At 38.3% G+C, this 17,874-nt stretch overlaps 2 protein-coding genes across 3 annotated transcripts; one reads left to right on the top strand and one right to left on the bottom strand.

Annotated features, from left to right (window-relative positions):
- Positions 1-160: 160 nt before the first annotated feature.
- On the bottom strand, positions 161-2,130 carry TIMM8B (translocase of inner mitochondrial membrane 8 homolog B). The gene is made up of 2 exons (XM_016149036.2): positions 1,974-2,130; positions 161-558 (listed from the first exon to the last, which is right to left on the bottom strand). Exons 1-2 carry the CDS (start codon positions 2,100-2,102, stop codon positions 391-393), a joined length of 297 nt encoding a protein of 98 aa, XP_016004522.1. The 5' UTR covers positions 2,103-2,130; the 3' UTR covers positions 161-390.
- A 26-nt stretch (positions 2,131-2,156) lies between these two features.
- On the top strand, positions 2,157-12,572 carry SDHD (succinate dehydrogenase complex subunit D). Of its 2 annotated transcripts, XM_016149034.2 has the most exons (4): positions 2,157-2,288; positions 4,803-4,919; positions 6,354-6,498; positions 11,603-12,527. In XM_016149034.2, exons 1-4 carry the CDS (start codon positions 2,237-2,239, stop codon positions 11,766-11,768), a joined length of 480 nt encoding a protein of 159 aa, XP_016004520.1. In that variant the 5' UTR covers positions 2,157-2,236; the 3' UTR covers positions 11,769-12,527. The 2 variants fall into 2 exon arrangements, with proteins under 2 accessions (XP_016004520.1, XP_016004521.1); XM_016149035.2 differs by lacking the exon at positions 6,354-6,498 and having other exon boundaries at positions 11,603-12,572.
- Positions 12,573-17,874: the final 5,302 nt, after the last annotated feature.

Genomic DNA, 17,874 nt, shown 5'->3' with positions numbered 1-17,874 from the left:
AGGCTTTGGTAGTTCTTTTAGTCCCCTTCAATATGGCTTAACGTGGCTCTTGAAAACCTAAGAGCTCCCATTTGCAGTACTGGTCTTGGAACATCTTTATTTCTACTGTTCCTGCCAATCAGAGATCTTATTAAATCCTAATATAAGATTAAAACAAAAGTTGGAGAATTCACATTTATTGAAAACTGTTGTGATACAATGTGGAATTTCTGAATTCCAAATAAATTACATTTCACTTTTGAACATTTTATCTATTACTTTTTAGCACTAACAGGCTTGGTAACAGCCTGAAGTTGACCTGACAGTAGGCTGACAACTTCCCCCGACTGACCCTTAAATCTGCTTAATAACAAGTCCTTTGCTGCTTCTGTCATTCTCCCAGGGAATGGTCTACTGCCCACCTTTCTGTACAATCTGGGCAAACCGACTGGTGATAGCAAGAGTAGTGTCAATGAAGCGGTCCACGCAACTTGAGAGACAATTTTCAGTGCGAGAGTCTAGGCGATTCCCTGGCTTTTCCACACATTTATCCCAACACAGCTCCATGAAGTGATGCACCTAAGAGGAAAGAAAAATAGTAACCATTGGGGTCTGCATTTGGGCCTATCTGCCAATTTTCTTATTTCCTTCCTATTTTCCTCACTTCCTGTCACCAGCAGAAATGAGGTCCAGATCCTCATCCTCACATTGCAACAGTCCTTCAGTAATTAAAAACTACTTTCCAACAAGTTACCCCTGTGTTTGCTTAATACATCAATTTCTCTGTTAGCCAATCAGGGCACTCCCTTATTTAACCCTCAAACCATACAGTTTGAAAGAGGCCTGCACAGCATACTCGACTTAATACTCCTGTAATGCCCTCCCTGAAGATTTTATCCATTCTTCAAAACAGTTAAAATTCTTACTTCCTGGAAGGCCACTGTCTGTTTTCTAATTCTGTCAAGTCCATAATCAGATTGTAAATTTTCAGGCAAGTTTAATACCGTCTTTTACCTTCCCAAAATAGCATTAGAGTAAACTGGGACAGTAAGGTACCACTTAATTCCCCCAAACTAAAGCCATCCCTTAGAGAGTAGTTAAGTTCTTAACCTTTCTGGGGCCATGGGCACATTTGAGAATCTCATGAAACTTATGGATTCACTTTCCAGAAAAATGTACATACTGGCACAGAAGACGTGTGCACTTTCATAATGTCCAAGTCCTTAAAATTTTATAACCAGCATTCTTGCTACTTAGCCTCCATGAACCCTCTCTCTCCCAACGCCCCAATGGGGGGATAACCATTAACCTAGAGCTCACTATTTGGAAGGGAGAGTACCAAGCACTGTCAACCTGCGATCCTGAAAGAAGCCTCACCATCGCTTAAGAGGCGTGGTTAAGTAATTAACCCAAAGTCATGCAGCTAGCTAATAAGGGCCCACGCCGGGGTTCTAATCATGCCTAAAGGGCTCCAACACCCTTGTTCTAAACTAATAGTCTCGAATCTAGACTGATTACTTCAGAGGACCCCCTCTTTTCCAGTAACGTTCTACTGCTCCATTGTTTTCAAATACATTATTGCATTTGATCCTCACAATCTAGCGGGGCAGCAGGGGACTGTGAAACTAAAACCCACAGTGGATGGGTGTCTAATCTAGGGGCTCGTGTTCTGTCAATTGGCAGAGGTAGGATTAAAACCTAGATCTTCCCAACGCTAGCCCGGGCTTGTCGCCAAACTAGGCCCCTGTGCCCTTGTGTCGCTCAAACCTTCCTTTTCTTCTTTACACTTTTCCTCACGCTGGGCTTGCTTAGAAGGCACCCGAGCACCACCGGTCACCAGCGGCCAGAGTGCCAGGACTCGTTTCTTCTGCGAGGGACTGGGCGCGGTAGGGCCCTCTGGGGGCCTTACTGCGCCGCCAGCGTACAGAGCTCTGCGGGTGCCCAGACCTGTACTTCACCCTCCTTTCTCTTCATCCTGGTCCTTGTCACCGTACCTGTGCAGTGAACTGAGCCTTTTGCTGTTCGGCCGCCACCAGGCGCTGCAACTCTGCTTCGTCCGCCTCACCCAGCTCAGCCATTGTCCGCGTCAGGTTCCGGACCTGCGACCGGCGCGCGCGCCGCATGCGCGCGCGCCAACTCTTGACTTCCGGTTCACCTAGCGTTTTTCTTTCCCTTGTTTTCGTTGGTCGTCGTGGAGTGGGAGTTATCTTGAGACTGCTTCCGGGCTGCTGGATGACCTTGAGCCTTCAGGAGCAAGATGGCGAGTATCTGGAGACTGAGTATTCTCTGCAGTGCCCAAGGAGGCCGAGGTGAGGTGTCCTGGCAGCCGGAGGTCCTTAACGCAGCCTCCAGCCGGGGAAGGGGATGCGGTAGGATTAGAATACTGGGTGGCGAGCCCTCTGGACCAGGGAATTCCTACTCCTTTGGCCGCTCTGGCTTCTGCCGAAACCACAGCAGTGACCACCGTTGCCTACGGGCCGCGATATTCACCCGAGCGCGTGTCGCTTCTGCTCTGGACCGACGTGATTTCTTAAAGAAAACTCCTTCTGGCAGTTACAGTCTGCTGAGGCAATTATAAGAGCTCTCATTGTCTCCTCATTCACTGTTCTTAGAATGCTCGCACCCTGAATTGAAAAAGAGGATTAAGTCCCAGTACCTGGTGTTGCTCCTTTTCCCTGGAGTTGCAGTAGGGGCTAGAGTGATCAAATCTATAGTCATTAACGTTATACGGGGCACAGTAAGGTTGTGGTACAAATGTGAATAAAACATAATTTTTGCCTTCAGAGAAATTTCCTTTTTATAGGGAAAACACATATAAGCATAATTTAACATAAAACAAAAACTCTTGTGCTGTACATAAATTGCTACTCCAATCCAAAGGAAGAATATATTTAGCTCTTTGTTTAGAAGGATTACCCTGTTTCCCTTCTTCAAGAAGAAGTGCCTGATTAGAGAGTCCCGAGGATAAGGAAGGCCATAGGAGGAAGAGCATTAAAATTAGAGCTACTGGATGAGCAAAAGCAATGATGAAATGTAGAAACTGTTTGGAATGAGAGGAAACAAAACAAGTCGGATATTATTAGATTGTGAAGCTCAAGATAAGGAATGAGAGATGAATCTGGAAAGGTGCACTGGAAACGAATCACAGAAGACCTTGTCTCGATAAGGAGTATGCATCGTTACATGATGTGAATGGGAGCCACTGAAAGATTTGACCAAGACTTGCAGTTTAGATTGACCACTTTGGTAACAGTATGCTACATGGCCACCATAGTACATGGGGCAAGCTAAGACACAGGGACACAAGATATGGTACTTTTGTGGAAGTCCAGAAAAGAATGTTGAGGTCCTGAATTTGGAGAGTAGTACAAAAAAGAAAAGATTGTCTCATGAAATGTTAAGGAGATAATATCAATATGATTTGACGATTGACTTTGAGATTTCTGGGTTAGGTTAAAGAGTAGCTGGGATGTCATTAAAGTGGGCAACATGCAAATAGGAGACAAGTTTGAATGAGAAAGTGAGTTGGATGATTTGGCAGTGATGAGCGTGAGGACCATGTAGGGTATCTCAGGGGAGAGGCCCAACAGGCACATAAACTTCTGAAACTGGAGAGATATCAGGGCTAGAGATACAGAATTGGGTGTCATCAGTTAATAAGCAGTAGAAGCCAAGTGGACAGAATGGCCAGGGCTGGGTAGAGGAAGTGAGGAGAGCAATGGGCAGCTGATTAGAATCCTGGAAAAACATTTAAGAGTGATGAATGCAGGAGGAGATTGATATAAGATGGTCAGCGAATCAAAGGGAGAACTGGAAGAGAGCTTTGTCAGACCAAAGAAGGAAGGAAGGCCACCAATGCCAGGTGATACAGAAAGGTCCAGTTAAGACCGAACAGTACCTGTTGGATATGGCCACTCGAGACCGTTGACACCTTACCAAAGCAGCTTTGATGAGGATAAAACTTAAGTTTTAGAGTTGAAGAATGATAGGGAAGTGAGGAAGTTGAGGTAATTTAGACAACACTTTAAAAAAGCATGGTTTGAAAAAGAGCAGGAGAAGAGTTCATGGGCATTAGTTAGAGAACATGAGATCAAGAGTTAAGTATATTATATAAGTCGAGGGAAAATGGCCAATAGGAAGGAGAAATTAAAGATGCAGGAGAGAAATTACTTTTTATTGAGTGCTTATGCTATTCTGGAAATTATACTGAGCACCTTGCATATATAATTTTCAACAGAGTATTATGAAGTAAGTGTTGTTATTTCCATTTTACAAATGAGGACATTGAGGCTTAGCGTGCCTATTTAACTTAATTGCTGATCATCTCAGAGCTGGTAAGTGGTGGAGTTGGATGACCTTAGGTCTGCCTGTTTTTTTTTTTAACCAAGAGGTAGGATCCCAAAGGGGACAGAAATGGATGGGTTCAAGAGTACAACTGGAGAAATTGATCTTGAAAAGGAAGATAGTAATAGATGAATTTCCCAAACTAGAGAGTATTCTTTGAGGACAAAGACTGTGTCTTTTATCTTTTACTCCAGTGCAGAGCAGATGAATAAATGGAAGGAGAAAGGAACTATAATTTAATTTTTTTTAAATCAGTCAAAGTAAAGCCGTTTTATATAGGTGGTTCATTGATTTTTCAATCTTTCAATAACTACTTAATCTGATTTCACAGCAACCTAGTGAAATAGATGCTATCCTCATTTTACATATGAGATATTATCCCCTATTTGGGTTGAAGTAGCTTGCCTATGGTCATTTAAAAAGTCTCAATCCCATTAAAGGAGAGGTGCTTATGATCATCCTAATGTGTCTTTTCTCAGCAATCTTCCTCCGAACCCCAGTGGTCAGACCTGCTCACATTTCAGCATTTCTCCAGGACCGACCTACCCCAGGATGGTGTGGAACGCAGAACATTCACCTGTCACCCAGCCGTCATTGTATGTTTTCTCCATCGTTGCTGTTTTCTGTGCTCTGGCTGTTTTCATCTGGGCTTATTATTATGCCTTTGGCAGGACTTCTTGTCTGTAGGGGGAACTCTTGTGTTAGACTTTGTCAGTTGAAGACCTAGCCTACACTTTGGGGCAGACAATGCCAGCATGGTTGAATGATTCCATTTATATTCATAGAGAACCTCCTGGTCTAAATTTTTAAAATTTTTAATATTTTGAAACAAAATACCTCTGTAGGAAGAGTCTGTTCAGTATAGTTGAGTCATTTATACAGTTAGCTAATGGAGAGGAGCCAAATATGAATAATTTAAAATAGTAGACAATTTAAAAAAGTCATATATATGTGTGTGTGTGTGTCTGTGTGTGTGTGTAGTTGTAATTGACTTGTTTATTGAGGTTGACATTAAAATCATGGCATTTCATAGGTGAATATCATTTAGATATTACTAAAATCAGTCTTAGAAAATCTGTAAGTGAATAATGAGTTAACTGTCTTCATTTTTTAAGTCTGGAAGAATCAGTATTTTATTGACTTCTCTTGATTCTTACATCAACCACTTAGATATAGTTGCAGCTGAATTATGAGAAATTAGATACGTGTAGTCTTTCTGCTTTTTGAATAATTTTATCTTTGAAAAGTTTTTGTTTCTGCATTCTTTTGCTTAGTTCAGTTAGGTTTAGCAGAATGGTTTTAACTTGGAGTATATGGGATCAAAGGAAAGCCCTGAAGCTGTAAACACAGTTTTTAATGTATGTTTACAAGTGCATTTTTCCAGGGAGTCGCACCATTCTTTTATTAGATTCCCAGAGGGATCTATAACCAAAAAAAAGATTAGAAGTTCTCAAAGAAATGTTTTAAGCCTATTTTATTTTTTGCTTGTTTGAAAGAAATTTTTGTGTTCCTTATCTGTTTTGGACAATTTCTGATGGGACCGAACAAGGACCATGATCTTAAAAGTTGACATCAGAACTTTGCTTCTCTTTGAGTTAATTGGTTTAATTTTGTTTTAGGAAGATTTTTAATATTACCTTACTTCCAAAAATTAGAACGTATAAATAAAAGAGGAATATTTTAAAGGAATTTTTCAGGTGTCACTAACTTATATACATAAGATATCTATTATTTTAAAGTCCAAGATTGGTAATTCTGCAAAGATATTTTGTCCATCTTCATGCCTGTAAGTAAAGTGGATTTGTCTTTTAATCAGCATATGCAGGTGTTGAGATATCCTGTACTAAAAGAAAGGAGATAGTATCTCTTTCAATTACCTTCTTTTTCTTACCCTCTTTATGCTCGGAGTTAAGTCTTATATGCATCCTGTTTACCGTTCTGTCAGTTTGGGTTCTGTTGTGGCAAATATTGAATGTGAGAGATGTGTTTCCCCCTTCAGCTCTTATGACTCTGGTTCTTCCTTTCTATAGCTGGCTCCAAGGCTGCATCTCTCCATTGGACTGGTGAAAGGGTTGTCAGTGTTTTGCTCCTGGGCCTACTTCCAGCTTCTTATTTGAGTCCTTCTTCTGCAATGGACTACTCCCTGGCTGCAGTCCTCACTCTCCATAGTCACTGGCAAGTACAGCAGTCCTCTCAGTTTTACGTTGTCTGCTCAATTTGTTTTGAGTTTCATTATTACATATAAGGGAGAAGTTGACTGGGATACTCAAGACCTGTAGAAAACTTTTAAAACATATATAAAATATATTTATGTCCAGGTTCGTATATGCACCTGCCCATTTGATGTCTTCACTTCCCTATCTAATAGGTATTTTGTATGCAGCACACTATAAAACTGAGTTTCTGATGTTCCTTAGATCTCTTCCTCCGGCACTCTTGCCTATTATCTGAATAGCATTTCTGTTCTTCCATTTGTTCATACCCCAAACTTGGTCATGATTCCAGTAGTAGTCTGCTAACTGGTCCCTCTTCTGCCTACAGCCAATACAGCTGCCCCAGTGATCCTGTTAAAATATTAAGATACCAGCAGTTTCCTATAATTTTTTTTCTGATTCCAGCAAAAGGTCATTCAGATGTATGTAAAACTTCTTAATCTCTGGAATACTTTTTCTTGTCTCTTTTTATTGTTTTGTTTTGCGTTTTAATAGTTTCTGTGATGATTTTCTGTTCTCGACTTTGAGCACAGTAATATCTGTTTAGATTCAGTGTTTGTTACCAGGTAGAGTGAGTAAGGATTTCATTTGGCTCTGATTGCTATTCAGTGGCGTGATGGTTGAGTCCCTCTTTAAAATCTGTATCTGGATGGCAGACTGATATGCATGTGTCCCAGCCACATTTCCAGTTTCTAGCAATTTCTTACTTAGCATACTTCTGCTCTGTTGAAGTTGCATCTCTCTCTTACTCTTATTCCCTGGTTTTCTATCAATCTAAGCTAATCAATCTATCTAGTACATGAGGAACTGTGATTTTTAAAACATGCTCTCCTAGTAAGATTTCCCTTGCTTCTTTCCCTAACTGTAACTCACACCAGGGCTATGCTCAAGGACTAGTTAGTTTCCCCAAACTTTCTGCCCAGTTGCTTTTTGAGAGTCATGTGATTGAAAGACAAACAAAACAACAACAGAAACCAAAAAATCTCAGCTTAAGTATGATTTTTCTTTTTTTGGCAGTGGGAGGAATGGGTGACTTTTAGGAGATGAGACTTAATATTTTAACAGGATCACTGGGGTAGCTGTATTGGTTGTAGGCAGAAGAGGGACCAGTTAGGAGACTACTACTGGAATGATGACCAAGTTTGGGGCATGAACAAATGGAAGAACAGAAATGCTATTAATTCATATCATATTCAAACTAAAAGTAGAATTCATAAAGTTGTCTAGATTCTATGTGATCTGGCCCCCTGTTTCTTCATCTCCACCTACTCTCTTCCTCATTCACAATGACATCCTTGATAATTTTTGAACATGACAGGCACACTCTAGGCCTCAGGACTTTACCCTTACTCTTCCTTCTGCCTGAAACTCTTTTATATATTCGGATTGTTCCCTCTAATCTTTCACATCTTCAGTGTTAACCTTACTGAAGTTTTCTCTAACCACTTACTCAAAATCTCAATGTCCTTCCCAACATTCCTATCTCTCTCCCCTGTTTCGTTTTTCTCAGTAGCACTTATTACATTCTAATATATTGTCTATTTACTATTTTAGTATTTTATAGGTTTTATAGATTCCTTGTCTTCCCTCACTAGAGTGATAGCACAGATACAGAAATCTCAAGAATCAAACCTATGGCTTAATGAAGAATTATAAGGGCAATACCACCCAGGTCAATAAATTGAACTTTGCCACCTGCTTCTGAAGCCTCTTTATTGTGTTCTATCTCTGTCATAATGCTTCAATAGGAACCATTATCCTGATTTTTATAGTAGTCACTTTCTTACATTTTATCATAATTTTGTCATCCAAAAGTGCATCCTGCAATATATAGTTCAGTCTTGCCCTTTAAAAAAAAAGAAACATGATAAGGATTTTTGACAGTTTTTGTTTGCTATTGTATCTTTAGTGCCTAGATCAGTACCTGACACATAGCACTAATTAAATATTTATTGAATGAATGAATTTCCAGTTTTTATTTATTTTATCCAGTGTAGTTATTAGATTTTCTCTGTTAGTGAACCTTCTAGAAAGTTTATAAATAACAGTCGGGTCCCCTGAGTTGTTCATTCTATGTTGTTTTGCAAGAACAGTATGATATCGTGGCTAGGGAAGCGTTTTGGATTGTTAGAACTGAAAGGACTTGGGGGAGTATCTTAATCAGCCCTGTTATTTTACAGATGTGGAAACTAAACCCCAGGAAGGTTAAGTGACGTGTGAGAATCATATTCTAGCCAGTGTTAAAGGAGCTTTTGTTTATCTAGCTTTTAGGGTTTATTAGGAGAATTGCCCTTTAACCACATGGGCCTTTCAAAATAAAGGATTTCAGTTGCATATGAAATATTAGATTACAAGTACAGGAACATTTCTCTAATACATGTTTTTTGGAAGTAGATCCGTCTAAATTAATCAAAAATTAAAATAAGAATTTTTTATTAAAATCGATTTCTCCAGTCATCTCATTAATTTTCTTCCTTTTCATACACACAAAACAATGACTTGAGCTGTCTATAATTGTGCACCAGTTCCTCAGCATCCAGTCTTTCTTAACTCACATTAATTGGGCTTTTATCCCAACTATGTAACTATAGTCATTCTTACCAAAGTCACCAAAGAGCTTTATTTTTTCCATATCCACTTGTCTGTTCTCCGTCCTCCAATATTCAACTTAATTGAATATTCTCTCTTTAAGTAATTTTTATTTGGCTTTCTAGATGCCATATTCACCTTGTTTTCTTCATCTCACCAGCTGTACCTCTCAGTCTCAGCTAGCTCCTTGTCCTCTTGTCTGACCTCTGAATAATAAAGATCTGAACTTGGGGCTTAGTCTTGGTCTTCTTAATTTCTGTATCTATATACTTTCCATGGTGAGCTCAGATGTGACCTCTTTTCCTAAGCTGCAGACTTACATTTCCAGTTCTCTAATAGACATAGCCACTTGGGTGTCTAATAGTCATCCTAAATTTAAATTTGTCAAAATCATTCCTTTTCCCCTCATATCTCTTTTAATTTCCTTTCAAAACCTCTCTCTTGTTCTTCCCTAACTCAAATCTAGTTGCTCAAGGTGAAAATTCTAGGAATCATTCTTGATATTTCTTTTTATCTTACACACATCCAGTCTATCAGTTATTTCTGTTGGTTCTGTCCTTTAAACATAGCCTGAATTGTCACTTCACACCATTTTCCCTGTCACCAGCCTAGGTTAAGCCAGAAGTCTTGTGTAGACTACTTCAGTTGCCTGCTATTAGTTTTCTGTTCCTGTTCTTGCCCTCCTTTTCCTGCCAGCACTGCCGCACTACAGCCAGAGTGATCTTATTAAAAGTAAAAGTACAGTTATCCAAAGAAGATACACAGCCAGCCAATAAGCACATGAAAAAATGCTCAACATCATTTTTATGAGAGAAGTGCAAATCAAAACCATGAGAAGTGCAAATCAAAGTCAAATCAAAAACACTAAGATAGCTGTAATCAAATAGATGGGCAGTAACATCTGCTGGGAATGTGAAATGTTGCAGCCACTTTGGGAAACAGTTTGCAGATCCAACAAAAAGTTTCCGTGTGTCTCAAAGATTCCACTTTTAGGTGTATAGCTCCCCAAATTGAAAACGTATAAAGTGGGTCACACGAATTTTTGGGTTTCCCAATGCATATAAATGTCATATGCACTGTATGTGCTGTAGTCTATTAAGTGCGTAATAGCATTATGTCTAAAAATTGTACGTACCTTAATTTAAAATACGTTTTTGCTAAAAATGCAAACCATTATCTGAGCCTTTAGCAAGTCATAATTGTTTTGCTAGTAGAGTGTCTTGTCTTAGTAACATCAAAGAGCACACTATAACAAATACAATAATAATGAAAAAGTTTGAAGTATTTTGAGAATTACCAAACTGTAACACAGATGCATGAAGTGGGCAAATGCTGATGGAAAAATGGCACCAATAGACTTGCTTGACGCAGGGTTGCCACACATGTTCAATTTGTAAAACCCTTTAATATCTGCAAAATGCAATAAAGCAAAAGACAATAAAATGAGGTATGCCTGTGTTATTTGGTCATACAAAGGATTGAAGTACTGGTACATGCCACGACATTATGCTAAGTGAAAGAAACTCGACACAAAGGCCACACATTATATGATTGCATTTATATAAAATGTCTAGAATAGGCAAATCCATAGAGACAGAAAACAAATTAGTGATTGGGTAATGGACTAATAGATACAGGGTTTCTTTTGGGGGTGATGAAAATATTTGGAGTTAAATGGTGATGATGTTGCACAATTCTGTGACTAAACTAAAAGTCACTCAATTGTGTACTTAAAAAGGGTTAATTTTATAGTATGTGAGTTGTATCTCAATAACAATGTTATTAAGAAAAGTAAAATTAGGTTACTCCTTAGTTAGGTCGTTCCCTACTTAAAGCACATCTGTGACTTCTCATGTTTTAAATAAAATTCGAACTCATTTTTATGACCTTTAAGGCCCTGTGTGATCTGTCCCCACCTTTGATCTCCATGTTCTCTAGTCACAATAACCTTTTTCATATTCTTAAAGATGCCAAGATCATTGTCAATTTTGCTTGAAACGTTCTCATTGAGGTCCAAAATATTGCAAAATATTTCTAAAATATTTATTTATAGCACATATGTATTCTTCTTTCTCCATCATTAAAGTGTATGTTCCATAAGGGGAAGGATGCTGTCTTAATTTGCTGTACTCCCAACATCTATAACAGGTTCTGGCACATAATATCTGCTTACTACATTCTTTTCGAATAAATAAAAAACTCTGGAGAAAATTTGTTTTGGTTAAAAAACAAAAAAAACCTCAAGATTTTGTAGATAGAGTAGCATTAATTACTGTTTCTCAAATGAGTGATTCCAGAAAATTGAATCTGAAGAATGAGAAAATGTCTGTATTATTAGGAAATGCTTGATTCTTTTATTTTGGTTTATGATCTTATTGCAGTTTGAACCTGATTGATTAACTTTGCAGCCAAGTTATCTGTATAACCTTCTAACCACATTTCTGGTTTTTTTCCTACTGTGATTTTTTTTTCCTTAGGGGCCTTGGACAGGTTGTTACTGACTATGTACGAGGGGATGCAGTGCAGAAAGTCGCTAAGGCAGGCCTTTTGGCACTCTCGGCTTTCACCTTTGCTGGGCTTTGTTATTTCAACTATCACGATGTGGGCATCTGCAAAGCTGTTGCCATGCTGTGGAAGCTCTGACCTCTTTGACTTAATACCTTGAGAATTGATTGTACATCTCTTTGCCTCTGCTCTGTCATGTCATTCAGCTCACAGTAAAGAGGAAATAACTAAGTCCATTGGTGAGATCAACCTCTTCTAATCACCTGGTTATTTTTAGAATTTAATCTTTGAGGAAAAGGTTTGAGAAGAATTATATATATCCAAGAAATTGTGAGGTTGTGTTCTTATTCTAACGAGTTAATGGGATTGACTCCCAGGTTCTCACTAGACTCACAATATAACTAAACGTATATAAGCTTTTGCATTTTAATTTTGCATTTTAATTTATCAAACTCTTAAAGGGAATTCAACTTTATAACTATCAGTACCTGAGCAAACTTCTATATTTGTCCTGGGAATGATAGAGAAAGGGAAAAACTGTTAATTCATAAAGAAAGATGACAGAATCTTAAGCATTGCTTAATGTTTGAAAACTTTCCCCTCTGTTTAGTTGATACCGGTTACTGATGGTTATATGTCCTTGGGAAACTTTAAAATTAGGACATGCTGATAGTTCACATTACTAATTTCTAAATTCTGGGAAAAAGAGCCTGGAGAACTTCTGAATATAGAAAAGTTCCAAGTAGGGAAGAGATCCCCTAGCAATTAATATCAAAATATCATAGATTCTAAACTGAGATTTGATTCTCAAATGTGTTCATTTTACTTGTCCTGAAAAAATGTATCTGCAAATATAAAACTTTAATAAATTGTCATTTTCCCACTGTGGGAATTTAATGTGAAAATGTATTCTATGAAAATAAAGTTTTTTAAAAAATAAAATTCTATATAATAAAAATGTATTCTACTCTTTTATATATTAACTGTTCCTAGTTTTATTTAATAGTGTTGAGTGTTTATTGTATCTACAGCATTAAAGTAGGACGACTGAGCATTTAAATTTCCTTCTGTGGCTTAGCAGTTAGGGCCATCAGACACAAAGTACTATAAGACAAAAAAGATTTACATGTAATAGGCAGAAATATACTGAGCATAAGTAGTTTAGTATGAGGAGGGTATTAGTAGAGATTAGAATTAGTTCCAGATTATGGAGTTCTATAAATGCCAGCCTTTGGATTCAGATTATATTCTATATGCAATTAGCCTGGTATACGGGGTGAGTATAAAGCCCGATGGTTTGTTTTTCCTAGCAACATAGAGGAACTGGAACTTGGCGCATTTCACACACTGAAGACTTACTGGGCAGCTGAGGTAAACTCGATAGGGAGCTGGCTAGAAGGGTGTGTTCTTGAATGTTAAAGAGAAGTTCCCTTTAACGTTCTTATGGCCTTGTATGAGATTCAGGTGTGTATTAAGGGTTTAGGAAGACGTGATTGATTCTGTTGGGGTGGGTTAAAGGTTTTGAAAGGGAGTGAAGCCTGAATAGCAGTGGTCATGAGTGGTGGTGGGCCAGTCCGTCCTACAGTATTCTATTACTGACATTGTTTCACGATGATAAAAAGTAGACTGACCTTTAGTCAATGTTATTGTTTTGAAGTTCTCTGTAGACAGTGATCTCTCCTGTTCCTCCATCACCCCGGCCCTTTTCCCCTGGCACACCTCAGCACACCCTGGCACATCACTGCCGTTAAATGCAGTGATGAGATGGCGCTGTCCCTATAGTCAAAATGGGGCGGGCAGGAACTGGGTAATATGGGAATCCTGTAGCTATCATTAGTATTATCAGATCCTAGTTTGGATCTGGAAGGGTCTGATGCTAATAAGCTTCCTTAGATGGTGATTGAGAAGTTAAAAGTGGTGACTGGTTGGTTTTGTAATTACGATGGAGCTGAACTGTCACTTTGGAAAATTGGTTGCTGTGAGCTGCTGCATCAGCAGAGAAAGTGAGGCAGGGAATAACAGCAATAGGAGGTTTCTGAGGTTAAGCAGGACATGATCAGAATTGTGTTTCAGAAAGAATTTAGGTTACATTAGGAAGGTTGATAAACTAGAGGCAGAAGGACGTCTGAGAGAAGAGAGGTAGAAGAAAGGGCCTGAACTTTGATAGCGGCGGTGGAATGTCAGTCAATTTCATAAGGTATTATAGAAATCAAGAACATTCGTTGTTAGGTACACTAAGTACCTCATGTAATTGGTACTGTGCCAGGTACTGTGGCTAGAGATAAGAATTTCTCTGTCCTTAAAAGGAATTCATAGTCTGATTGGGACAACAAATAAATGATTGCAGTACAATGTGGTAAGTGCAATAATAAATAGTTAAGCACATTGAGCAGTAATGTAATTAAGGGTGCAGTAAGAATTTGCTTGCAAGCTTCTTGGAAGAGAGGAGTCTTGACCAGGGTTTTGAAAGATAATGGAGCTGTTAGGTGGCCAAGGAAGCAGGGGTGAGGTGTGACAATGATTGGAGGATGATAGATCAAGCGGGAGATTGCACATTTTGATCTGACTATAGCATTGAGAGTAACCGATTGTAGACCTTATGTGTCATGATAAGTGAAACCTTCGATGGCAATGAGGAGTCACTGAAGGTCGTTCATTATGCAAGCAACATGGTCAGTTATTTATTTCAAATAGGTTTTTCTGGGAGCTGTGCGAACTATGGATTTGAGGAAGGTAAGCACGGAAACAGGGAGATTATTTCAGTGACATAGAAAAGAAATGGTAAATTCTGAAGGAAGTAGTGGCCAGAATGAAGAGAACAAATTCAAGAGATATTTAGAACTTAGAACCAGTAAGAGTTATACTGGAATGAGAGTTATACTGGAATGTTAAAGATGAAGAGTTGGGGAGGTATGCTCAAATATTTTTTTTTTGGTCATAAATGGGTGGGAAGTGGTGTCATTAATTTTTGAAGGAAAACTAGATATGGTAGTGGAAGGGTAGGTCACTACCAAAGTTTTGTATTTGTGAGATATCCAGGAAGAGAGAATTTATAGACACTTTTGGCAATATAGCAGACTAAATTTTAGAAAATATTTTGCTATGACATACCTAAGTATGTTAAACAAGAACACCTTTTAAAACGACTGAGCTTACAAAAGGAAATCCTGTGAGGCCAGCATGCATTCAGGGAGGTAAACAAACACCGAGGGCCTTGGTGGCCCTGGGAGCATTTACTAATTCTAGGTGGCCTACAGTTCTAGTTTTAAGGAGACACGAGCAAGGAACAAAGCTTTAGCCTCAAATGGGAGTTAGGTTGGAGAGCCTCTAAAACTAAAAACCACAGAGTTTAACCCTCATAAAAAGGGTGAATTAGAAAAAAATTTTACCTAAAAAGGCAGAGACGAAGGTGCCAGGCCCCCAGGTGCACGCCACGAGCCTGTGGGAGGAGACGCCCCACCTTCCGAGATCCAGTTCTTGAGGGGAGATGGCAACATCCATAGGTCAGGGGTGGAAGTTGTGGTGTGGGGCGGAGGGAGGGAATTAAAGAGGTGAGGGTTGCAGGGGGGAGGCAGAGAGCAGAGAAACTTGTCTGCCTTGCCTTAGTTCTGGTTGGAGGAAAAGAAGTCTCCTCTGAGAATATGTGGTTAAGGGCCAGCCCTCATGCCATTTTGTGACCTGAGTTTATACTTCTGTATGTCTAAAAAGACTACACGCTGTGAATTTAACATTTGTCTTTGTTGGTAGTACCCTAGATGCCTGAGAGAAGTAAACAAATCTTTCTTGGAGGAAGGTTTCCCCAGCACCCAACACAAGCCTCAAAAATCCCTACGAAGTTTCAATGAACATGAAGTTCCAGCAAAAAGATTAGATACAGGAACACCTTGAAACAAGAGTCAGCACAAACCACGAGCAGAACCATACCCACAAAGAATTCAGACGGCAGAATTTTCAGACACAGTATAAAAATGAGATGGAAGTCTCATTTGTTGTCATATCAGGGTTCAGACGGGCTTTGGAAAAAGTGGTCTACACCTAATGTTACCTTCACAATCCATAGACTCTTGGGAGGTAGATGTCTTACTAGGAAAGTTGTCTTTTTTTCCTCTGGAGTCCTTATGATGAGTGTCAGAATCAATTCTCAGTTGGTCTGGATATCCAGGTTATAGGATCCTAAGAACCTTTACACTACAATCAGGATCCCTTGTTGTGGGCCTGCAGCTGGAGTTGTATTTTAGAGTTAAAGGTGCCTGAGATGGTCATTTCCAGTGTGGTTCTAAGGCTGACTTTTATTGGTGTCTCTTCTAATAAATCTAGCCTCCCAAATGTATACCATCCTGGTGATGGTGGGGGATAAAATATATCTAATGATGTGCCTTTCTGAAATTTAGCTGTGTATTAAGCATAAGACTATATGTGAGATTCTTTTTTTGAAGAAATGTAACAATTGCGACATACCAAAGATGGAATCTGTTAGAGGATGAGTCAAGCACAGCCTCATGGGGTTTTTCTACAATAGTTTCATATGAGGGCTTATAAAGATTTTAAAATGCAAATTGCAATACAATTAGGCCAGGCATAAAATTTAAAACTAAGGGAATGTTTCAGTCTAACCAGAAAAGTTATAAATTTAAAAGTACTTAAAGGATTATCATTTGGTCAATTGAACTAAATCCTTTTGTAAGTTCTTACATGTTCTTAGCTGTGGGGATTTCTTGATATGTTTTCTGGGTTATAGTTAAAATGAGTAAAATTTTTATGACTTGTTGAGCCTAGGTAAAGTTTTTTTGACTCATATTTTTATAAAGTTTGAGCCAGTTTGTCGTTGTGATTTGGGTTACTGTTATTATTTTCTTTAGCGCAAATATCAGTCTAGAAGTAGTTTGAGAGACACCAAGCAGCATGAAACAGTCTTGACAAAGCCAATGTCTTTCCCCTTATCCATCCCTCCCACCCTAATGAGTGCAATGAGTGTTGTACTTTAATTAGTCCTTCTTATACAGAAATCGGATTGAAAAACTGTCTTTATAATGTGCTGTTAACACCAGAGAGGGCTCTTTGTATGGTAGTAGACTTTAAAGTATTGACTTTGTTATGGGCTTCCGTCTTAATAATGGAAACTTTCTTTGGGCGTTAGTCAACAAGACAGTAGTTTCTTTTCCTTTTTACGTTTGAGGAGATTAGAAAACCCTTTTGATTGCACAATATGCTGACATCTCAAGCAATTCTGAATGTTCATTTATAGACAGTATAGATGTTAATTCTTAATTCTTTAGCAAAATGGCATGCTCTTAATAGAACTATCGGTTTAGCTGTCTGAGATATTAGTTATAAAATATTCCAAAACAGAATATTTCCAAAGTTACAGTATATGTTAGAACAAAGTATACCTTGATTCTTTCTAAGTTCTGAGTCATCATCGAATAGTAATATATTAGAATTGTACATCAGTTAATTCAAGACTGGGTGTACTTAGTGTTTAACTGCTGTTGAACAGTTCTGAAATTACTCATCAGGGAGGGAAAGTAGGGCAGCTAGATATAGATTGCAGTAGCATTTAATAGTTAAAAAGGAAGAAAACAATAAATATAAAAGGTAATGAACTTAACCTGGTTTCTACTTTTGAGTAAATATCACTAAAACACAATCCTGTCTTTCATGTACAATGAGAAATTTTTTATCATCATCAGGAATTCCCAGAGTTAGAGGTTATTACAAGAAAGATTATTATTTGAGAAAGAAAAGGCCTGTGGAACATCTGTATCTCTTGGGCAGAACTCTGGGACATTTTAAGTTCAGTTCGTATAGTAATTTAGCTAATCGAAATATGAAGAATACAAACATACCTAATTTTTAGTATCTCTCCTTTCATGAGATAAAAATTAAAAACGTCATAGCCAATTCCAAAGAAAGGTTAGATGTAAAAGGCCTTTTGACAGTTCTGTTCTGAATGTAAGCCTTGTGTTTTGGAAATGAAAAAAATTGTTACGGAAAATTGGCTATTAAATATAGGCACAAGTCATAGATTTCAAAATACAAGAAAACATCTTGCTTTAGAGTGACAATACATACAACATGAAGCTTTCTTTGGAAATGAGGAACTTTCACTAAGACTGATTGAAGAGAATGAGAAAGGCACAAAAACTGTAAAGATCAATCTTATTCTGTACTACTGTTTTTCTCTAACAATGATTTATAAGCTTTTTTTTGGTCTACTAATCTTAATATATCTTTATATGTGTAT

Source organism: Rousettus aegyptiacus, unplaced genomic scaffold, assembly GCF_014176215.1.
Source record: "Rousettus aegyptiacus isolate mRouAeg1 unplaced genomic scaffold, mRouAeg1.p scaffold_m13_p_5, whole genome shotgun sequence".
NCBI classification, from domain to species: Eukaryota; Metazoa; Chordata; class Mammalia; order Chiroptera; family Pteropodidae; genus Rousettus; species Rousettus aegyptiacus.
Note: the sequence above shows the minus strand (reverse complement) of the source record. Positions and strands in the feature narration are given on the sequence as shown.

Bases quoted from the DNA above. Each gene is read 5' to 3' on its own strand.
- TIMM8B (XM_016149036.2), bottom strand. From the start codon at position 2,102: ATGCGGCGCGCGCGCCGGTCGCAGGTCCGGAACCTGACGCGGACAATG. The intron at 559-1,973 runs GTACGGTGACAA...CTTTCCTCTTAG, and splicing joins AGGCTCAGTTCACTGCACAG to GTGCATCACTTCATGGAGCT.
- SDHD (XM_016149034.2), top strand. From the start codon at position 2,237: ATGGCGAGTATCTGGAGACTGAGTATTCTCTGCAGTGCCCAAGGAGGC. The intron at 4,920-6,353 runs GTATGTTTTCTC...TCCTTTCTATAG, and splicing joins CCTGTCACCCAGCCGTCATT to CTGGCTCCAAGGCTGCATCT. The intron at 6,499-11,602 runs GCAAGTACAGCA...TTTTTTCCTTAG, and splicing joins CTCACTCTCCATAGTCACTG to GGGCCTTGGACAGGTTGTTA.